The 23,984-nt window shown below is 41.4% G+C and overlaps 2 protein-coding genes across 2 annotated transcripts in view; one reads left to right on the top strand and one right to left on the bottom strand.

Moving 5' to 3' along the window:
- Positions 1-4,252: 4,252 nt before the first annotated feature.
- On the top strand, positions 4,253-8,841 carry SPX (spexin hormone; the record flags this gene model as incomplete). Its single annotated transcript, XM_082281160.1, has 6 exons — positions 4,253-4,258; positions 5,154-5,234; positions 5,353-5,410; positions 6,741-6,803; positions 7,442-7,525; positions 8,783-8,841. The coding sequence occupies 6 exons, from the start codon at positions 4,253-4,255 to the stop codon at positions 8,839-8,841; spliced, it is 351 nt and encodes a 116-aa protein (XP_082137286.1).
- A 3,893-nt stretch (positions 8,842-12,734) lies between these two features.
- GYS2 (glycogen synthase 2) overlaps positions 12,735-23,984 on the bottom strand; it is a gene marked incomplete at both ends in the record, with an annotated part of 42,434 nt that continues 31,184 nt past the window's right edge. Inside the window, 8 exons of the mRNA XM_082280863.1 lie at positions 12,735-12,956; positions 14,586-14,666; positions 15,837-16,000; positions 17,802-17,897; positions 19,154-19,280; positions 21,595-21,708; positions 22,235-22,313; positions 22,934-22,993. Coding sequence (XP_082136989.1) covers positions 12,735-12,956; positions 14,586-14,666; positions 15,837-16,000; positions 17,802-17,897; positions 19,154-19,280; positions 21,595-21,708; positions 22,235-22,313; positions 22,934-22,993 — 943 coding nt within the window. The remainder of the gene's footprint in view (positions 12,957-14,585; positions 14,667-15,836; positions 16,001-17,801; positions 17,898-19,153; positions 19,281-21,594; positions 21,709-22,234; positions 22,314-22,933; positions 22,994-23,984) is intronic.

The raw sequence follows: 23,984 nt of genomic DNA, 5'->3' as shown, positions 1-23,984 counted from the left end.
ACTGATGGACTCTCTGATCATGCACCTGGTTTACACCAGAGGGTATCTCTTCCCTTCAGAGCTGCACCATGAAAATTCACCTTCCCAGAAAATATGAAGACATCCCTACTTATTGCAGGGGGGTTGGACTAGATGGCTTTTAAAGATATTCTATGGTTCTGTAAATTAGGGCCTATTATGAAAATAAATAACACTGAAAAACATGTTTGTGTGGCATAAAATGTATTGATGGATCCCAGATAGGATTGTTTTGGTCAATAGGTTTTACAAGGCAAATATGGAACTTGTACTCAAATTTCCCCCTAGTCTGAGTGGGATATATGAGGTTAAAGTCCACAGTCAGCTTTGAAGGATCACAGAAACACAAAAAAACCATCCAAAAGGAAGATATTAGGAGGTCATACGGTTCATCACCATGTGTCTGGGCAGGATCAGTTGGGCAATGAGTCTTAAAAAGGGGTTGTCTAATCTGTTCTCAGAGTTTCTCAGTGATAACAAATCAACATCCTTCTAGGGCTATCTATATTTGACTTTGCTACTGGTAGGAAGCTTGCCTTACAACACAACTTACTGCAAATTAAATGCAAAATACTTCGTAATTTCCTACTTTGCAGGCTCTGCCATGACATTTTACAGCCTTTTAGGATGCTACAGTAGCACGTAGGAGCCAGAAGTACTCTGAGCTAGGTGCTGTTCAGGTGCCAGACAGAAGTGGGATGTACTTCCCAGAGTTACCAAACTAGCAGAAAAAAAACCAAACCAAAACAAACCCAAAGGAAATGAGAGTAAGCACAAAGGAAAGATCACAAGTCCCAGGAGATTTATACCTTGACGGCACCAGTGTTTGCTGACGCACCCACTGACCACCTACACACACGACAGCTACACCTTTTACTCAGGAGCAAGCCACAGATCACTGGTGTCCCTGCCAGCAGTTAAAAATACACAGGCACAATGACTGTATCCTATATTTTCAGGGAAATATTTGGGAAAGTTCACGGTCGTGACGTGAGTCACTGAGGTAAATTCGACCCCACTGGTTAAAACTCCAGCACACGAGAACATTTTTCTCTCACCTCAGCACTGAACTTCAATGCCAGAAATTGGCTTTTTATCACTTACAGTGCCAGGATATGCAGCCTGTGCCCTTTAGATCATCTCGAAGAATAGGAATAGGTTATTTTCTTTCTAATAAGGGGTCCTGCTGCTATAGCAAGCTTCCCTCTGCTTCCTTCACTCAGGGTATTGATTACATGCCAGAGCCACTTCCTCCTCCAGGTGAATCAGCTGAGAAATGGCAGCACTGACAATGAGTGTTTCATGCACAGCTCATCCTCCTGAAGTGCCACAGTTTTTTAGTGTGTTATGATCCATAACCCAATTATAGGCTGCTTCATTTTTCAAGAGTAGGAGCTCACATGTGCCCATACACAACCACAGCTCTTTTGTGAATGCAAACACTCTCAGTACCTGCACTGCCTTCCCAAAACATTGCCTCCTGTCCCTCCTTGCAAATAATTTGTGTCCCATACGCCATCCTAGAAGTCTCTGGGAAGGGTGAGGTGACCACCTTCTCATAGGATCATGGCAAGAAAAAGCTTTGAAGGGAGAAGCCGAATCTTTTAAATTTTGGTCCTTGAAGTAGAGTTGACAAACCTGGAATTCTTTGTTCTGCATGCAGGCTTCTTACAGATTTCCAAGATGATGATCTTGAAATACACTTTTGTTTGAAAACCAAAGCAACTTGCAGTCACTGGTCATAGTAAAAATAAATGGACTTAGAGCCATGAGTCACAAAGGAACAGACAATTTAAGGGAAAAATAAAAACCTTTTGAAATTAAAAAAATAACAAAGCCCCATGCCATTTTGGAAATACAATTTGAAATTGGGTTCATTTCACCTGACGTGAAAGGTCAAGGTCAACTGTCTCTTGCTATAGTTTGCAACTAAATTCCTGACTTTTAGATACCTTGGTGCCACTGAGGCCTCTGATGGTACAGCAATAAAACCATTCAGCTTAAAATGATGCTGTCAAGATCCTGCTTTTGTTCTGGACTGGTGTTCACCTGTCCCCCCCAGGCAGTTCAGATTTTGATCTGCTCAGTTCAGCTCCCTGCTGCCCTCCAGGCAGCTTCAAACAAGTCCCAGTCTCCACAAGGATTCCAGTGGGACTCAGAATACACCTAGGTTTGGAAGGGAGACCGAGACTCCACCACAACCAAGTCAGAGCAGTTCAGATTTTACAAAATGGTCAAAAGACAAGAAAAACTGAAGCTGTTTTTCTACAGCGTGGTAACAACACAAATCTTTCTCCATGCCTCCCATTCTCCTCCTCTTCTCCCCAGTTGCAACAGGAGGGCTGAGCTGGTTGCCCCCTGTTTATTTTGTGTTATCTTGTCTCATTCCAGTGACAGGAAAAGCAGGGTTTATTTTCAATGCCAGACACATTCCGGTTTTCCTACCAGGAGGACAACCATCCTGAAGGGATTATACTTCACACTGCCCAGTCCCAAAGGCAGGGGGTTAATTTTCACAGGCTCAGCTGAATATTTTGATTCCAGCCCTGTGGTCTGTGTGTAAAGGGGAGATCTAAAGTCACTCCAGAAGGGAATAGAGGAGTAGCTTTACCTTTTCCAAGCCTCTGCATGTTAAATGTCTCTGGGATGCAATGCACAGCCCCCTTCTAAGGCTAAGGGTTAAGCATCATCAAGAAATGTCTCTGATCTGTCAGAGCACAGGGAAAAGAGCAGGGAAAATGTAAACTTCACAGTGAAGTAGATACAAGTAGAATCCCTTCTGCTGGCTAGGATGCATCAGGGCACAGCCTTTTAAAAAGGATAAAGCTCTAACAGCAGCTCCCAGCCACCACAGGAGCTGCTTGAGACCAAAACCTGAACTGCCCTCTGATTTCTTGCCTCTACACCAGCATGAGCTGCAGCTGATGGCAGTTCTGTATACTCAGTGAGCAATTCTGTGCAGCATGAGCAGAGAACAGAACGATACCCCCCAAAAGCTGGACAGCAATTGCACCTTCACTTAATAATGTGCTTTGGAGCAGTGTCCACAGACACATAGTGCCAGGGAGGAGCTCACAGTGAGCAGCCTGTCTGCACATTCCTCCTTGGACTCCACATTCATGAGCCAGTGTCTGCCACATGCATGGCCTGACCTGGATTTTTGTCACACCACAGGCTGGCCCTGTTCATGAGGCTCTGCAGTAAACTTTCCATTGGTCAATCTTCTAATCAGCAAATTTCTACCTGCCTGTTTGCTTTGCTTCTCCTTCTGCTTCCATCAAGTTTACAAAGGAAAAAGTGCAGGAGGAGAGACGATAACCCTGGCTATAGAGCAAGCAAGGCCAGGCATCAAGTGTGATTAGCTCTTTGCCTGAAGACCAAACCCACTCTCCATGACTGCAGTGAGCCCAACAATCACCCAGAAGTAGCTCATGGAAATGACTTCTCTGATCCCTGCCTTTTCTTCTGTTCACTGCTTCACTGTTTGACCTATACAAGCCCATGATCTGGACTTTTACTCCAGCTAATCCATGACGCAGAAAAGTTTTTCTGACTATGAGGAGTTCAAGGTCTATTGGTTTGGGTTTTGTTTGTTTGTTGGTTTTTTGCTTGTTGCTGTAGTTGAGCTTTGTACTTTTACTTGTGTGTAAGAAACCTAGACGCAAGAAATCATTAGAGAATCACACCATAGACTACATCCTCTACATATATGCGAGGAATATAACCTCAAGCTAGTGACACTGGGTAAGTCACTTTTTTCTTGATGCTGGCGAGTCATTTACCAGCTTTTCCAGCCCCTACAATGGATAGTAATCTGATATATGATAGATTATCCTGGGTAAACTCTCGCCATCCATATTAATACCCACCCTGGCTGTGATTATTGATCATCCAGCAGGAAGGTGATGCATTGCAAACACACAGGGCTGATGCTGATGTATTCAGGAGGTGTTCACCTGGTTAATGGGGTGCATCTCCAAGTGCATCCATCTTTCAATCATTTCAATCATGACTTCCTGCAAGACTGCAGGTTTCCCTCAGGAGTCATCAGACCTACTGCTTTTTCATCTACAGGGCTGACAAGAGATCCCTTCAGATTCCTCCGCCCTGCCACGGAAGGGGAGGGCACCTCCACTCTGAAGATTTAAAAAGGGACCCCTGGACATGTAGGAGGGAGATCTTGTGACGCATCATCCCGAGGAAAGAAGACTGAAGGTTTGTCACTGAGATAAGTATGAAGGTAAGTGAGAATTTTTTGGTGTGTAGGAAACATTTAGTTTCTAATTAATGTTTTTTGGGTTTTTTTCATTAGAGTGCAATGTTTAGGAACTGCAGGGAGGCTTAATAACTTTTCCTTAAAAATAACCTGAAAGAAATATACACACATATATATAATGTGTATTTAAGAAACCACCAGTGGCACAACATGCTCTCAAGCCCAGGATGAAATAAACCACTGTGAAACATAAAGTTAGACGCTCTGCTGCCCATCACTGTTATCAATACGTGAATAACAACATGGTCTGTGTGAACAAGCAGAGATGCAACTTGTGCAGAGGATTCATGCTCAATGCTTCCATTTGCATGTGCTGCATCAGCGAGCAAACTCAAAGAATTGAGAAAACCCATCTTCTGACTTGTGTTAATCATGGTTGATATTGACAGGATGCTAAATCTAAAACATTTTTTCCTTTTTTTTCTTTTTTACCTGAGGAAGTAGAGATTTGGTCTCCTGGTTTGTTTGTTTGTTTGGAATGACAAGCCCCCTACATTTGCTTGTTGTCTACAGTTTGGTAAAATCAAGGTAGATTTATACCATCCTTACCCATTTTGTACCTTATTCTCATTTCTGGAGGATTTGATATCCTTGCAAACAGGAACACAAAAGGTGCTTGCATGATGGCAGTTCTCACCAGGATGGAATGGATTTGAGAAAAAAGAATAAAGTTCTGTTTAACATTAATCCTCTGATCAGATCAGCGTGCACTGCAACACCCCTTGAGGAAGAGGAGGTTTGGCAGCAAGACAGGGACAAAGCAGCAGCTGGAAACACCCTCATATTTAGATGTGAAGTTGGGAGGATGTGCAGATGTGAAAGGCTTTTCCTGCACCTTGTGGTTCTCTGTTGTGCACAGGGGCTGCATAAACTCACAGTGTCTGCCCTGGCCCTGTTCCTGGCTGCGTCCTTCGTCACCTTCTCCTGGAGTGCTCCTCAGGTGAGCTCAGGCTGGAGCTCATGAAGCTCAGAGGTTGGTGCCATTAAGTATTTGCACTAATTAGCAACAGCATGGAATGTTGACATGTCTCTTTTCCCTCCTATTTTTTTGCATAAAGACTCACTTCCAAAGGAGAAACTGGACTCCTCAGGCCATGCTCTATTTGAAGGGTGCACGTAAGTCCCAAGCTCTTTCCATTTTAAGGAGATAATTTTCTCCACCCCTGGATTATTCCTTGGTTCCACACAAGCAGGAGATCCTGAGGATGCTGTGGAGGTAGAAGTTCTGAGGCTTGCAGGGAGGTTGTGTTAATTGCATGGTGCTAATTATGTCAAGGTCACACCTTTGGTCCCTGTACAGGTAATCCACTTCAAAGTTGGACTCAGTGGTCCTTGTGGGTCCTTCCCACTCAGAATATTCTCTGATTCTGTACTTAGTTATTTCTTCTTGTCTCTGAAATTGTGGCATTGTCAATATTTTTTTTTTTTAAGAAATCAAATCAAAAAAGCAAGCGTTGAAAGAAGAAAAGGAAAAGAAAGGGCTGAAAATGTATAGGGTTTGACACTTGATTGTAAAACCCATTGCAAAAGCAGTTTCCTTATCTGAAATAATCCTAAAGGGGGTTTAAGACATCCTGGATATAGTTATCATTCCTTATTCCCACTCAGGCTTTAGTGAAACACCTTCTCAAGCAACAGAACACACATTCCTGTTTCAAGCATTTTGCAGCAAAGTTGGTGTCAAGTCCACAAGCAACCTCTTCTAAGGAGAACTTAGATGTCAGTGCCACAAAATTATGCTGTTACAGTTGTGTGAATGAAATCTTGCGTTTCTACTGTTAGTCCAGAGTTAAAGAAGAATTAAATATGAAAGATAAAATTTAGAGCCAAAGAGAGATTTTGTCCTTCGATCCACATCATCAAATTTAACAGAAATACTAACATGAAAAATTGTATTCTGAATTGTTGATTTAAAATTAAAAGCTATCAGGGAGGGCAGGTATTAAGGGAGGAAGAAAAAAGTTCCCTGTAAATTAGAAAAAAAAAAGTCATAATCCTGAGAGAGTACAAAAGGGAGACAATACAAATAATAGTAAAACAAAATAAATACAGGCTCCAAACAACTGTAAATATAGCTGAAAGTTCTAGTGACTTTAATACAATTATTTCTAGTCAAAGCAAAGATTTGACTCTTTTTTGTTTGGTTTTTTTTTTTAAATTTTTCCAACTGAAAAATGCACTGTGTTACTTCCCTACTGAGCTTTTTATCATTCTTTTTGATGCATAGGAAGCAATGGGATTTTATTGTGTTAGTTTGGGATTTTGGTGGGTTTTTTTCATTTTTTAAATAGAATTACAATTTAAAAGGCAGTACTCTATAGTCCAGTAAAGAGACTGAAGGCTCTTGACCATATAGAAAATTGAAAACAGGGGATTTAGGGATTTTGAGGCTGGAATTAGAACAAATTTGGAGGCTGTTTTCACCCTTCTCCCACTGCTTTTGTAGAGGGACGTCGCTTCATCTCAGATGAGAGCCAGAGGAAGGACCTGTATGACAGAGTGCAGCTCGGTGAGTCCATGAGCACAGGGGTGTGGAACCCATCCACCTTCCCTCAGGTTATGGGAGAAATCCATGGAAATGGGAGGGGATTTGTTTTCCTGGAATCATAACCAAGGAAACAATGAACTCCCCTTTTTTCAGTCCCTTCATTCCAACCAGCACATGACAAAGACTGACTTTCCTCTCTGGTGCATCTGTGTGATTTCATTTACATAATTTCCAGACTGACCTGGCTGCTAAGTGGGATTTTCATCAGTGCTTTTGACTTTCTTTAAAAACAATCAAATCAAGCCATTAATTGTGCTGAAGTGACAAATAACAGAAGCAGATGACATCAATCCACACTAGGCAACGTTTCTGGAGGGATCAGAATGTTGTAAAAACAGTTAGGAACAAACAAAAACGGAAAATGTTCTTTTTACCTTCCAAAGGACTTTGAAATAACCTCCCTTTAAAAAAGATTGCTAATCTCTCTTTTGTTATTTATCAGGCTGATTTTTAGCAGACATTGCTATAGAATGAAGGACACAACAGTATTTTTTTGTCTTTGGGTCCCTAGTTGTAGAAATAATAAAAAAGCAAAGAACAAAGTAAAGAAATGCCATCAGACACTAATAAACCATGCGCCTCTGATTTTTTCATTCTAGAAACACGCAGCCAAAACACAAATCCTTTATCTCTTTCTGAAGCTGCTGCACTGTTCCTTAGTTCCTTACAGAAAGCACAAGAAGGTAAATGCACGTTTTATCTTCCTCTAATCTTTTAAAAGTGGTTTTTCAGTATTTCATTTACTAACAATTTAGCAAATCAGTCTAAAAGGCCTGTTTTGAATGAAGATATTGTTCCACAGAGTGCATTGTATTGGAGTGGGCATTTACACAGATTAGAACATGAGCCACATAATGATAGCAGGTAAATATTTGTATATCATGCTTTTAATTTTCTTTTCAGACGTTTTCCTGGTTTGGATTCAAGGGAATGGCTATTTTTAATTGAATTTTCAAACCCAAATCTTTACTCAGGTTCCTTTTTCTCTGTAATATTGTTTGCTTGTGAAATTTTTATTCCTCCACTGGATTTGGTGCAAAAGTTTAAAAGAATCCATAAGAGTCCCAGGAGAGGAGCTGTTGGTTTCACATCACCAGGCTGAGACCCTAAACCTTTGCTCTCCATGTCCTCTGTCCTTAAATCTTTCACCTCTTCAGCTACCACAGACTTTTTTTTTTTTTTTTTTTTTTTTTTTTTTTTTTTTTTTTTAGAAATGGAGCTGGGGCTCTGTGCTCAGCCCTCTCTTCCCTACCCTGGCAGAACTCTGAACAAAAAAAAAAAAATTCAGTGGCATTTTGGAGAGAGAGAGAAAGGCAGAATTAAAAACAAGCATAGTGCTTTGGATAAAATATATGAGCAGTTCTAAAGTTAAAGCAGTGAAAGTGTCATTTGTATGCCCACAAAATCCTCTGAAGGTGGATTTTAACAAATTTTAGTGGTATTTTCCTGCCTGCTGCTGCTGTGGGAGAGGAGATGGTGGACAGCAACTGAGAAGAAAGGGTGAAATATCTGAGAGCAATAAGCAGAACTGGAAGCTTGCTTGGAAAATACTGTGTGGAATAACATTTCCATCACTGTAGTAGGGAATAACCAGTCAAACCTGGGTAAGCCATGCACTTTCAGATCAGCTGATTTTAGACTGAGGGCAGTGTGCAAATGAAGAATAAATCCATTATTTTCTTCAGCATGAAATTTTTTTGCTGTGTGCTAACTTACCCCTGTGGACATGGTTTGTATCTTTGTTCTTCAGCAAACAGAAAAATTCCTACATTTAAAAATGAGAGAAGACATGATTGTTTTTAGAGGTGCTGCTTCTCTTAGCTGAGCAGTCACACTGCACTGAATCTGTGCCTGAGGCACATCTGAAAGCTGAAAACTTTGGCTGACTGAACTTTCCTTTATCTACAACTTACTTCTCCCCATTGTGTGCTGTCTTACAGCGGAGGAAGAAAACAGTGATCACCCTGGCTACTTGGCAGACAATCTATCGAATTGGTGAAATTATTTAAAACGTCTTTAACATTTGTACAGCTGTGAGCCTGAAAGCATAACTTTTGTAAGTAGAGTGTTTCATCCATTCTCGCTGAAGTTCCCAAAGGGTGAGGTGTTTGCACATTGCAAAATTTTGAATGCAAAGGGATTAAAAGGTATTAGTTCACATAAGGGAAGCATCTGTGAAGTTCCCTCTTTCTTTAGAGCATTTTGTATGTCCCATCCAAAATCTAAAATACGTGGTACCATCTAACCTGAAAAGATGATTAAAACTGTCTTTTTGGATGACCATTTCATTAAAGACAGTTTTTCAGTTATCATTGGGAAGCCTTTTACCACCTTCCACTCAGCTGAATACTGAAGCTTTTTAAAATGATAAAGATTCCTTCACCACTTCACTGGCGGCTCTGTGGGCTGCTGATGGTCAATAAATTCAGTGAGATGTAAAAACATTCCAACTATTTGTGACTGCAAAGCTGGTGACTTTTAAATTTTTTTTTTTTTTTGGCAGATATCTGTCAGCACAAAGAATAGGCAGCAGCACTTGCTGCCCCAGTTCACTCCTGCAGAAATACTCTGCATAGTCCTATTGAGCAAGCCTCACCACATAAAAACAGTTTGGGGACAGGTCTTGCATTATCAGGGCCTCGTTAATGACTGCATTGTGATTGTATTTTTTTTTTTGTTGTTCTTTCTTTCTGAGTTGTAAAACTGGAATTATACATAAATTTGTTAATTACCATTCTGTGCTGATAAGGATGTATCTCACATTATTTATGTAGTTCTGTGGTCTTACTGGTAAGCCCTCTGTAGCTCTGAAGTAATTAAAGAGTAGCCACATGATTTCTGTGTCCAAGAAACTATGTTTTATTTTTTTAACCTTCTACCCTAGTCATGCTCTTCATCTTCTAATGTTAAGTTCCCCTGATCTTTCTCATAACACTGCTAATTAATTTTAATTCACACTATGATGTTGCATCTCCTCAACACAAAGAAACACAGCTGAAGGGACAGAGGAATTAACTTTTATCATGGGGTTAGAGGCACTTTTAATAATTATTTATAGTCTGTATCACTTCATGGAGGAACATAACTGGAGAAATCAAATGTCCTGCTTTGTTCATTTTTAAGCACTCATATATCTTCCAATAGCAGTATTTGTTGTATGACAGAACACATTCAAGATGAACTTTACCTCAAGACCAGTGCTATCCACCAGAATCCTTTCATTAATTTAATTGCCCTTTGTTTAGAGCATATTTGGAATATCTCAGGTGCATCTAAAGTGATTTTCCAGCATGTTTTACAGGATCATCAGTCAGTGCTCAGACAAGAAGTAGCATAGAATCAGGGAACAGAGTCCTAGAGTGGCCTGGTTTGGAAGGGACCCTAAAGATCCTCCAGTTCCAAATGCCCTGACATGAGCAGGGGGACCTTCCACTAGAAAAGTGAAAAGTAGAAGGGATTTACATCCTTTGGTTTATCACTGTCTTGAAATTTATATGCCTCTGCCTGTCCCAGTGATACAGAAACTGTACTCACCCTATTCCCAGCTGACTGATTTTTGTGCGTGTTCCTGATTTAAGGGCTCAAGCTTAAACAATTCTTCACAAATATTATGAAATGGAATAAACCTTCTGCCTCGCTGGTGAGCTGCTTGTGAAACCCCAGTATTTTCCATCTGGAAGACAATCCCTTATGTAATAGAGAGCTGCTACCAAGCTTGTCAGGTGTCAGTAACTGTTGGGAATGTGTGGCATTTAATTTAGGCAATCTGTCGCCGTGGCTGAATGAGAAGCCGTTCCCCCAGTGCTATAAATTCAACAGGCAGAAGTGTTCTGCTGTAGATAAATTGCCTTGTTACTAATGGTTAATCCTGGAATCAAGGCAGAACTAACATGAGCCCAAGGCATGGGGCAGAGGTCGCTTTGGCCACTGCAGGACCTGAATCTGAGAATTCAGACTAAACCTATCTCAAAAGCTGTGCACTCTTTAACACCAGGAGGGTGCTCAAAGCATATGAGTGTGCTGAAAAACACACAGCTTTCCTGCTCTACAACAGAGCTTTGAAATACAAGCCATAAAGATGGATTTATCGATTTATTTCTTTATGAAAACATTAGCTTTCAATCAATATGCCCTTTAAATGTTCTTTCTTCGGGACTCTCAGCCATTACATCCTTTGACTCTGCAAGGGAACTCTGATTGAGAGCACTTTGTGGAAGAAACACAAAATGCAATTGTTCTCCCCTTAGTAAACTGTGTGAAGGAAAATATTTGCAGTATCTTTGCTTTCATCACTTTTATATGAAAAACTACTTATTGTTTTAATTACCTCATAAATGGCTAAAGAAATAGTGACTCCTTTTAATTCCAAGTAAGATTTTACCATAAAAGCCTGGACCTGATTTCTGAGAATAGTTGTTCTTTCAAGTATCCAAATCAGCTCAAGAATGAAAGTCCAATTTTAAAACTGATTTTAAGTGGCCAAATATACAAATAGGCACATTGTCACTTTTATTCCAAATGTCCTTTACTAAGAACCATGTCATCAAGCATTGGTTAAGTGCTTGAAAGGTAGGAGCCTAACCAAAGTTGGACATCTAGGCTTCCCCTGGGATTGACAGGAAAGGTAAATACCTCCAAAGCTCACATTGTCCTACCTGCTGAAGGACAGGCTGAATAAATTCCTGGAAATGTCTTTTCTTGAACAGCATGAGAAATTTTTGATGCACAAACTTGCAAAACAAAAGATTGATCTCCTTCCTAACGTCTTCATGTCAAGATGTGCTTCTGAAGAGCCTGTTCAGGCACTCTGCATCTCTAGGAGCTGAAATACTTCTAAAAGCTTTCTGTAAGGCAAATGAAATGTTTAGTTCTTGTTGTGAGGATCAGTTATTCCCCAAGAACTCTGACGTCTCAGGTGCTTTTCAAAAGCGTGTCTGGAATTTTTTTAGCATTATTTATTAGGATTACGTCTCTTCTAGAAGAAGTGAAATAGAGCATGGACTGATAGAAATTACTGATCTTTGAATGTTATCACATTGCTCTGTGGCATTTTGTCTGCAGGGGAAGGTGCTACTCAAGGAAATTTTGTCATTCACTTTAGCCAAGTTACATTAATTTCCTCCCAAACCAGTTGGTTAACAGACTTAGAATCTACAACAAGATGAAAATAAAAGAGACATACCAGAGGAATCAGAAAATAAACGGTCTGCTGTTTATTGTGGGTCTAAATGACCTCAGAAAGATGACTTCATTTGTCTCTCAAATTCAAATGGGCACTCCATAAGACTTTATATTGTTCCACAGGAAGCATGTTTTACCACTGGATCAAGACACTTCTGTGTGCTGTAAAAAAATGTTTTAAATTATGTAAGCTTACAATAAACAGCATCAGGAAAAAGAAAGACCATTTTCTTTTCAGTGCATCTTTTTAAACTCTTCCAACATTTCTCCAGAGTAACACTTTTTTTCTCTAATTTTTTGAGCTCTGGTTTAAAGTTCATGTTAATTTAGGAGGGGAAAAGGGGAAACATAAATGGAGCAGGAATTCCTTTGGGATACCCAAAATGTAGCTATTCATGTAAACTATGATTAATACAGATGATTCCATAGACAAAGGTATGATCTGCAGTTTGTATAAGCTCCTGAGGGGATTGTCTCATTCTCTAGTTTTATTGAGCTTGAAAAATCTCTTCTACCTCAAAGGGACACAGAAAAATTGTCATTTTAACTACTTTCAAGGTGAAATAATATTAGGCTTTCCAGCAGTGCAGCTCAAGTAACATTTGAGGTTCCTCTAATTATACCACACTGTCCTTAACACAAAGCTTGCCAAGCCTACAGGAGAAACTGTTGAGTGGAGGGGGAGACCACGGCAGGGTGAGAGCAACGAGTTCAGTTCCTGTATTCTCCGTGCTGCTTCTTTTTCCCTTGTGGCAAGGCTCCAAGGGTAAAGGGGGACTTGATGTTCTGCCTATCCCTTTCAGCTTCCTCATCCTCATCGTATCTCTCATCTTCATCTTCATCCTCAGCTTCACTGTGGTGAGGGCTGGAATGCTGGGAGGCAGAAGGCGATGGTGGCACTGATGAAGGCCTGGGGAACCTGAAACCTTCCGTCTGGCAGAGAGAGAAGCAAGTTGAATGAATTAATTGAGTTCCTTGGTTGGTTTTATACAGCAATTCAAGGCTATCACCACTTCACAGGAAGTCAGTGGTGGGATGTAAGCTAGACCTGCCCTACACTCTAAAATTAAGCTTCCTTCAACCCAGGTCCCCTCAGTCCTCCTCTGCCAGTAAGTACACACTTGAATGACAGAGAACTTTACCCTGTGCCATAAACATCATTCTGCCCTTCCCAGCATCGCTTTTTTGCAAAGCATGACTATCTTTACTGAGCCTTAAAACAATCAGCACAACACAAAATCCTTCTGTACTTCGTAGTCAGAATATGCCTACTGAAATTCAGGCTTCAATCTGAACATTCAAAACAATTGTCTAGTTATAATGTCAGCATCTGCAAAACCCAGCAAGGGGTTTTGGTCTGAACCTCCTGTCTCCTTCTTATTAAAAAAATTAGTTGCTCTTTGGAGATTTGGTTTCAAGTCACTTTGTTCTGACAGTGGGTCTGAGCAGCCTCTCTTCTCAAATTGGTGCTAATTTGGACTAGGCAAGAACTGTTTGAAGGTGTACCTTTAAAGTGACCCCTTGCAGCTGCAGCCAATGTACCATGTCTAGATGAAGGCAATACCTTGCCTTGCTTTCCCTAGAACATCCTTTCCCAGCTGCCCCTCTATCTGGTTGATGCAGAACATCTCCATGGCATTTAGCAGAAGCAAAAATTAGAAGCTGCCACTCTTCCCAGAGGAATTTCAAGGGCTAGTTCCTCAGCTGGTCCAAACTGGCATAGTCCCATCCAGCTCAGTCTAAATCATCTGAAGAGCTGCTCCTCTGTCACACCTGGTATCCTTTGTGTTTGAATCTGACCCCAGTAGGTTGTGGTTTAACCCCAGCCAGCAACTCAGTCCCACACGGCCTCAGCTTGCTCCCTCCTGGAGCAGTTGAGGAGAGAATCAAAGGGGGGAAAGTGAGAAAGCTCATGGGTTGGGATAAAGATGGTGTAATAGGGAGAGCAAAAGCTGTGCACACAAGCAAAGCAAAACAAGGAATTCATTCCCCACTTTCCATGGGCAGGCAGGGGTTCAGCCATCCCCAGCAGTGCAGGGCCCCATCACAGGTAACAGTGACTTGAAAAGACAAACACCAGCATTACAAACATCCCCCTTTTCTCCTTTTCCCCCCAGCTTTGTATACTGAACATGATGCCATAAAGTCTGGAATGTCCCTTTGGTCAGTTGGGGTCAGCAGTCCCAGCTGTGTCCCCTCCCAACTCCCTGTGCACCCCCAGCCCCTCACTGGTGGGGTGGGAGAGGAGCAGAAAAGGCTTTGGCTCTTTGCAAGCCCTCCTCAGCAAGAACTAAACCATCCTTGTGTTATCAGCACTGCTTTCAGCACAAATCCAAAACACAGCCCAGCTACTGTGAGGAAAATTGACTCTGTCCCAGCCCAAACCAGCACACTTCTGACTGGAGACTGGGTCTATAACTTGTTAAGCTTTTAACTGGGAGTTCCTACTCCCTTTAGTTAAACCCAAACTTGCTAACTCTCTTCTCCCTCACACTCTTTCTTTCTCTCTCTTTGCAAAGCAGTTAAAATGAAGATGAACTCATCTCCAAAAGCAGACTTTACCTTTGGTGGAGCACTTGGTTCCATCTCAAATTTATCTGGGAATGCTCTGCTGAGGGCCAAGTGTCTGGCATGCATGTAATACTGCAACAAAACAGAGAAGCCATTACAAATCATAGAAATCTTGGGCAGATTAAAGCAAAGGGGAAAAAGAAATATAAAATGAGTATCTTCTAAAAGATGATGCTGAAATAAGTCTACACATGTTTTCAGATAAGCAGAATCCAGCTGATATCACTGCTTGTAATGAACACAGGGCTGTGAAGTGATGAGCCATTCATGACAGATTCACATCAAAGAAGTCTGGAACAGAAGCTGAATAAGGTGCCTGTAAGATGTATTAAGATGGAAACTAGGACTTGTCTTGGTCAGTGTAATTCCTACTGAGTGACAAGTATGCTTTATCCCTCAGGAAAGACCTGGGGTTTTTTTAAGCAGGAAAATTTACATTTACAATTTCCAAGTGTGCATATGTATTACACATAAGCTTTAGACTTATCCAAAGTCACTTTGTACTGCACAGAAGCATGTGTAACAGTGACAGAGAAGTAACATTTATGAGTTTACTGATGCCTGGTATTTAAGAATTTGACAAAAATATTGATAGATCCACTATATCCCTGAGTTTTCAGCACATGCACAGAAAAAATAGCTTGTTACATCCAGGTCTTATACTGTGTTGGGAACCACATAAATACTAAGGTTCTCACACAGGTATCAGAGCAGGACAAGGTCCAAAATTGTTACAAAGCTCATATATGTGCATCCACATCTTTAACCCTGTGGACTTGCAACACTGCTTTGCTAGAGTCTTCTTAGTAGGTGGTGCTGCCACCATGCTTTCTGTGTCAAATTAAAAGCACTATTTGCATTTAAGGCACAGAGGCAGTTTAGGAATGTTGAGGAGCCACAGGGCCCAGCGACATTTCATGAAGGACAGGCAGGATTTTTGAAAGTGCCCAGATGACTTCGGAGCACATCCTCCTTAGTGTAGGTGTTGCCAGCAACACCAGATTTTTACATTGTGTTTAGCATCAGAAAGAGCTCGGTATGACTGGATTCTGCTCTAACCTATTCAGTCTCTCCTTGCCACTAGAGTGTGGAAGGATTACACTGAAACGTAAAAGCTCTGCCTTTAGCTCCTTTGAGAGGGGAATTTCAGCACAGGGCCGTGTCCTTGCATTGCAGCACTGTGCTGAAGGCTGCTGCCTAGGCCCATGAGCCTGGAATTTGTAATGCTTCTATCCCACACACCCTGCCCAGGTATCTCCAGTCCAGGAGGTCCGAGAGCCGCTCGGTACGGTTCCTCTGGATGATCCTCTGGCGCCGGTTCTGCTGGCAGAAGCCGTACAGGAACTGGGTCAGCTGGTTGCACGACTCGTCTGGCGAGCGGAACCTCCTGTCCACGATGTAGATCCCTGAGGGACACAAGAAAGGGTGAGGTGAGTGGGACTGCAGATGGGATCTGACCTCTTGCACTTCCAATCCACCTTCTGTCACGTAGCCTTACAAATATTACATGCAGTATATCCTTTTTAATGTTAAAAGGCAGCTACCACTGGAACATTCGTAACCATTCTGATGGAATGGAGAGAGGCAGAGCAATACGCATTTTTTTTAACTTTAATTTTCTTTACTTTTTAGGCTGAAATTCAGCAAATTCTTCAAAACTCAGAGGCTTTGTTGTTGCTGTGTAAGTATGTCCAAAAGGGTTTGAGTTTCTGGATGAAGACGTATCATTTTTATCTCCCAAAATTTTTAAAATACTGACCTCTTAAAGAAATCATAACCTAGTGCTTTCCTAGCTTCACAAGTGTGGATGGCCAGAATCAGGCTGTAGGAGACAGGCTGTGTTTTCTGTAGAAACACAAGTGTTTCCATAGAGACAGCTAACTCACATGCATCACTTGACAGACAATTCTGGGAGAGAGAGGGCAGAGGTAACCTTTGCCTCTACGTAGTTTGTTGAGATTAATCCTTTATTTTTGCCACCTTCCTTACACCAGGGTGTTGGGAAAAAGAGGGTACCAGACCTTGCAGCTCTCTTAATGGACATGACAGATGTAAACTACCTTAATGAAGTGCCTGGTGCCAGCACAGTAATTTATGTCAACTCACATCTATGTTTTGGCAGAGAAGAGCAAGTGACCTGTGCTCTGTGTCTCTGAGGGTCTCAAAGATATGTCCACCCAGGCAGGTGTATCTATATATTGTACCTGGCTCTGCCCCTTGCCCCTAGGTCAGGCAAAGCTGGCACCAACGTGGGGTTGTCACTGCCTGACTGTGAAAACAAGCCAAGAGGCTTGGAAAGAGGCCCTATTTTGGGAATATATTCAATACTCATGGAATCACAGAATTATAGAATGGTTCGGGTTGGAAGGGACCTTTAAGATCATCCAGTTCCAAGCCTCTGCCATGAGCAGGGACACCTGTCCCAGGTTGGTCAGAGCCCTGTCTAGCCTGGCCTTGGACACTTCCAGGGATGGGGCATCCAGTTAGCCCTGGCTAAGTAAGGAGGAAAGGACAGGGAGGGCCGTGCCTTGCTCTGTCCCTCGGGGAGGCTGTGGCTTTAGTGACAACAGCACCAGTTGGAAAACAAGGACAATCAGGCCAAAATGAAGCATCTGCTGAGGCAGACAATGACTCAAGAGGCAGAATTGTCCTGACATACCAGGCATTGGCTTCCTTCCTCCTCACCACACTCCAGTCATGAACCATTTGTAAATCTTCCCAAGTAGATCATTATTTGAAGTAGATTCCTTGTATTTCCACAGCTCGCTTTTTTTTTTTAGTGTACATGATAATTTTCTGTTTGTTTGGCGAGGGACATGTTTCACTGGTCTCAAAATCCCAGACTAGCCCAAGAGAAGCAGACTTTCCCTGCTTCCTTGGAAGGCTCAGAGTGTTATAGTGCAGAGGCACTAGAGGGATGTGCTGGAAGACTCTAGATGGGTGTGAGCACTGATGGGTTTTGGAAGGATACAGCAGACAAAAAATTAAAGGGAGGCAAAAGATAAATAACCTGGAAAGGGTTTGGATAAATATGACAGCTGAAATTACTTGTCCAACTTAACAAGATATTCAGAGCCCTGAATATATTCCCCCAATGAATTCCCTTGTCCTAGAGAAACACCAAATTGAGGAGTAACAGCATGGTTGCTGTGCTTTTTGCTTTCCTAACTCAGAGGTGATATTTGGATATGCTGTTAAAGTTTTTACCATAGGCTGCTGGGTCAGCAACATGTTCCTGCATGAAACAGCCAAATCCAGAGAGGTTTGTGGTTACACTGGGAATGCCCATCACAGTACACTCAGCTGCAGAAAGAAACAGGCAAAAAGGATTTCAGGGCAATATACCTGCAATGGTTTTACTTGTGAAAGAAAAAGAAAAAGAAACAGGCAGACAGAAGGTCCCATAACACTAGAGCTGCACTACAAATATCAGTGAAAACTATGACAATGTTTTGTTGTGGATTCTGAGAGAAAAAAAAACATAAAAAGAAATTTTAAACACAAAATTCACACTGTGTTTGTAAACATATCCTTGAGTTTCAGAGCAGACAAACTGAAAAGTTTCTGGGACTGCAGTTTTGAAACAGAAAACCCCAATATATGGTCAGGGCTACTTGGATTTTAAATTGGAGCCTGATGTACACCTGTGTTCATTAGTTGTTCACAACTCTTCGCAAAGCTGAATCTCTTAGGAGCAGGAGCGTATCAAACTTTGGATTTTAATATTCATGGTTTGCAAACAGGTCTCTATAGCAAGAAAAAAAAAAAAGCCCACCCCAAAACAACAAACCCCATCATTAATTCAGGACTGCATTCACAGTGGATATGGAGCTAATTTTATAAAATCAGAAAATGCATGCATTTTTGGTAGCTTTTTCTGTCACAGTCATGAGTAAGGATAACTGCTTACCCTCCTTAAAGAGGTTTTGCCAAGGAGCCTAAGCCTAACCTAAACCAGCATGCAGACTCTAGTCTTAGCCTTCATTCATGGGACAATAAAACTGGTGTCTACAAACTAATTATAAATCTACCTTTAAAAAGCACACTTTGTTTCTGGGAGACTGAAATGGGTATCGACAGAATATTTTAAGGCAGAATCTATATGCTCTCTGCATTTTTAGAAATTTCCAGTTAATTCAATGGTATTCACTACCAACACATGTATTTCTGGTAAATAACTTAGCTATGGTAGTACATAATTCTCTCAAACTTGTTATCTTGAATTAAATCCACTGAACTATGTCAGCTGGTAGCATCAGATTTCTTGCCCTGCTTTTTTTAATATGCACATTCCTGCACACCTTCTTTTAAAATCCTTGAACCAAGTCAAGAATTAAGTTTTAAAAATTAGTTTTTGTTCTAAAGCCATAGAAAATCAAAAGATTACACATTAGTATGGGAAAGAGTCCAGTGCAGGGACAATTTTGCCAGCAGTAAGACCTTTGCATGGCAGAGGAAACAGGGCCTAAAGAGTTTTTTTAGCACTCCAGAAGGAACTGGATGCATCAACAGAATGGGTGTTCATCTTTCCACACTAGTAAAGGGTACAGAATTCCTACCTGGAGTGTAGCCCCAGGGCTCATAGTAAGATGGGAATACACCAAGGTGGCAGCCTCTAACAAACTCCTCATAGTCCAAGGGCAGCAAGGGGCTTGTTGAAGAAAGAAACTCTGGATGTAAGATCACCTGGATATTCAAAACTTATGTTAGAGGTGAAAAAAACCCATCATCGATACATTTTAATTATGAATAAGCTTAGGCAACTTATTCACCCTGGTCTTTTTCTAAGTATCTGGACAACACCTCCTTTGACCATCCATCTGTTATCCAACCCACTTCCCACACTGAAGTGCATCCTGCCTCTGTGAATTGTTTTCTTGGAAATAGAACTGATAATGAACCCGTTTTGTTTCTGGACAGATATTCAGCTTTACCCTTCTTCATCAAGGAGGCCCATGTGCACTGAGAATTAGGCCTAAGGCTGTGGAATTTAGCAAGATTTGGTCTGGTGTACAAAGGTACAGAGGATTTACAGGGGCCTGGAGTGACAGGACAAGGGGGAATGGCTTCACACTGACAGAGAGTGGATTTAGATGGGATATGAGGAAGAAATGGTTCCCTGTGAGGGTGGGGAGGCCCTGGCACAGGCTGCCCAGAGAAGCTGTGGCTGCCCCATCCCTGGCAGTGTCCAAGGCCAGGCTGGATGGGGCTCTGAGCAAGCTGGGATAGTGGAAGGTGTCCCTGCCCATGGAATGAGATGATCTCTAAGGTCTCTTCCAACTCAAGCCATTCTATGATTTTATTGGGATGTCTCACTAGGAGGAGGCCTCAGGCAGACACAGCACTTCTTGAAATAATAAAGGAATGTTCACCGTACTCAACAGACCTCCCAAGAACAGAGGGAATATTGAAACCAGACACATTACAGCCCTGTCACCACAAATCTGTGCCTAGGCCAACTAATCTTGCTGAAAGATAGCTCTCAGGACTGAAGTTAAATTATCTGCTCGACTCTGCAGGGCTTGGGGTCACTGCCTCATATCCACTGCTTAGTTGAGAAGTGCCTTGTACGTGCTGCCCAGTCAGCTTCAGGAGGAAGAAACGTGAGGGAATGGTTTAAACTGCTCTGGGTTTATTTCCCTGCATGAACATACCACAGCCATTATTCCATGCCCAGGATATGCTTTTATCCCTTCTTAATAAGACTGTCACGCTACTCACTTGTGTAAATAAGTGAATGTACTCAACCAGTAAATGTAAACTCATTTTGCAAGCTTAGTTGATCCCAGTGATTCCACTGGCATTGCTGAGGGTATTTTTCACAAGCCAGCTGTGTCTGCCTGGATATGTCACACCTCTGTCAAAATTACTTTCAATTTGAAGTTTACTGATTTTCTTTAATGATATTCAGCCCATTAAGTATTAAGCCTGTTCATGTAGGAGGCAATTTTTCAGTGGCAATAATAGTTCTTTATAAACTTGACATCTGCTGAGAAGCAGGAGATGTTTGCTGTGTTATACCCTATCTGCTCTCTAATACCTTCAAGCAGTTAATTCTGAGGCATTTTTTACTACTTTTGTATACAGTGCATCCTTCCCCCCTACTTTTGTTACATCTATTGTAGTATTACCACGCTATGATCCCAGAATTCATTGGAGTTAATGTTCATATGTTAAGCCAGGAAGAAGTAACTAGGAAGCGTAAGAAAAGATTGCTGAGGTATAGCCATGGATTTAAAAAGAAACTGACATGCCATTGCTAGAGATACCTTGGATCTGGCTTTAAAGAAAAGGGTTGGAAGAGGAAGAATCTGCAACTTTATGTTCTACTTTGACTAGATAGATGTTGAGATAGTCATAGTTAGAATGTCAGAGATTGCCAGAAAAAAACCCAACTTTGGCAGACCTGTGGAAGCAGGAGCTGATAATGTCTGTGGTTTGACAAGGTAAACATGGAAATAAGGAAAGGATTTATTTGCAAAAATTTAGTTTCAACAGGTGATGCAAACAGAAGCATGACATGAACAGGAATTCTTTCTGCTCGGAAAGAGCTCTGGTTACCTTCTACAGCAAATGCTGAGTATCAGGGTGCTGCTCTTAACAGATGAATCAATACTCCAGAAATATCTGTGCTCAAACCTTGGACCTCCAGTTTTAAGCAAGTGAATCTATGACCGAGTTTTACATCTGGGTGCAAATGACCCATGGCACTTTTTTGATTTCAGGAGTAGCAGCTCCTCATTCAGTGCAGGAGGCAGAAATGAAAACAATTCCCTAACATCAGATTTCTTGCTTGAAATTAACTTGGCTAAACAGCACCTGAGGATCTTTGTGCAGTGACAAGTTGTTATTCCTGGAAAGGGAAGGAGGAAGAGAGAAGTAGTACTCTAGGAGTATACCACTTATCAGGGATTTATTTCATGCCCCACACTAATGATCCAGACTGAGAATGTTTAAAGAAATCCCACTTTGTATCTGAAATGAGAAGGTCACAACGCACCTTCACGCGGTCTGTGCGGTTGTTGAACAGGCCAATGCGCCGGATGGTGTTGAGGATTGGGTCATTGCTGTCATCAATCATGTTGTGGGTGGTCACTGGAGGCAGAGAGTGTCTCTGAACATAGAAAAGGCAATCCATAAGTCAGGCAAACTCTTGGCAAACAGTCCTGTTGCCATTTCCTAAGGCTATTGGAAGACAGTGGCAGATTTTGTCATTGATGTGAATAGGTTTAGTTTACCTCAAAATAAATGAATTTGTGCTAACTTTTAGAAGGGCCCACCATTTAATTCTGAAGACTTTTAGTCAATGTTGTATCTTCTTAGAATTTGATTTTACATATTTAATAAAATTGGAAGAAACCAGGCTTCAGGAACAACTCAAAGTTCACACTTAGTGCAGAACAAAAGAATTAGGAATGCATGTAACTGAAGGAATATCCATGGACTCCCTAAAACATTAGTTTGGGTCATACTCTCATTAAAAACAATCAGAGCTGATTTTAAATGTTATTGATGAGAAGTATACTTACTGAAAACTTCTTCCCAAAGCACACATATCGCTATATGTCATATACAAACCTTTTAGGTCATCACTTTTATTATTTAGATTAGATGTTCATATAAATAACACATTTTCTGACCTGAGTTGAAAAGATGGCTCTTTTCATAATGGTTATGTCATCTCGGTCAAGAATCTTGTTCAAGTCTGGGATTTCTCCTCTGCAAAGGAAAACACACAATCTATTTTACCAAATGACTCATTATCCTTTTCGTAAAGAAAATGAAGAAATAGCCAACAAGGTGTGAAGTTTGCTGATATCAGCATGAACCTTCCCTTTGTTTTCATGGCCCTTCTACATTCCCTATATTGTGTTCTCCCATATACTTGCTGACCTGCCAAGAAGCTTCCAAAAAAAAAGCTAAAGAATTGGTTTCTTCTGGTTTTTGGACACAGCTTGTTTTTACTGTGCTTTGGGTCATGCACTTCCAACTGTCTTTTGAAATGATATGACTGAATCATTAACACATATTACTTGGTTTCTGGTGCTTTTTTAAGCTGAAGTAGCTCATTCTTGACAGTGGGTAAGCCTTTGTATTACTTAGACATCCCCTGTGTCTCTTATGACTCTTTCCACTACAGGCTGCTAGTACCTTTAATTTTTTTCTCTGTGATTTGCCTATTAAACAAGTATCTTGTTTATAGTCCCATATCTTCCTCCCATGCCCTTCTGTGGATGTCAAAATTCCTTACACAAAGAGCAGAAGCACAGAAACAGCACAGGTAAAGCCACCTGAACATGTGGCTCTGCAAGGCAGAGCAAAGCAACCTCTTCACTCACTTCAGCAGGGCATTGTAGAGTTTCCTTCCAAACTTTTCTTTCACAGATTGTGCAGTGTCCCTAGGAAGATAAATAAATATACGTATAAAACAGGAGAATTCAGGACAAAGACAGTATAGAAGAGATTCCTGCTGTTGGAAATTAAACTGATACATTGGTGGAACCAAGGATGCAGAGGCAGACAGAGGTCAGCACCACATCAGCCAGGAGCTGTGCTGAGGATTCCAGAGGAGCTGAGGATTTGACCTGCATCTACAGATGAGTGCACTGGGAAAGTCAGGGGCAAGCTTCACTAGGGATTCCTTCTAACCCTCTGCTCTGACCAGTAGGCCACATATCAGCTGTGAAAAAGTGAGCATATGTATGACCCTAGGTACTAAAACATGATCATTAATAATGGACAGAGAGACCTCCAGCTTCACTTGACCTAAAAGAGAGATGCAGGATATAAGAATTAAACAAATAAGGATTGTCAAGGCAAGCTTCCCCCTTCACTTTCTGCCCTATTTCCCAACCCAAAGACTTTTGGAAACAATTGTTAGACTAAAATTTTAATTAGTTTGCAAAACAAAAACTTCCTGAAAAGCTCAGACCAAGTTTTAAGCTATCAATGAGGCATGTGTCAGACAAATGTTACACTTTAGCTAAGGAAGAACTCCAGTGAACCACTGTTCTACATGCAAGGAGTCATTTTTATTATTCTGCCCCTGGCTGAAAGTTCTGTTGTCAAAACAGCAAATGCACTCCAAAGTTGAGTAAATCCACTGTGAGTAAAGCTTCACTTCATGGAACTTTTCCTGCCTTTCTGATTTCCAATTATACTTTGGGCTAAGGCAAAACTTCTGAAGTGAAATCCTAAACTTTACCAAGCTGGGAATCCACACACCTGGTTTTAGGTACTCCCTCCCAACTCACACAGACACAGAAGTGGATGAATGAATTTTGGGTGAGTTGTAAACCAGCTAAATGTCAAACCACACTGACCCAAACCCCAGAAGGATAGTTCCCACATGACTGTATTTTCATAGACTGCCATGCACAATATCTACAA

The sequence above is a fragment of the Coloeus monedula genome, assembly GCF_965178545.1.
Source record: "Coloeus monedula genome assembly, chromosome: 4".
Classification (NCBI taxonomy): domain Eukaryota; kingdom Metazoa; phylum Chordata; class Aves; order Passeriformes; family Corvidae; genus Coloeus; species Coloeus monedula.
This window is presented reverse-complemented; position numbering and strand designations above follow the sequence as displayed.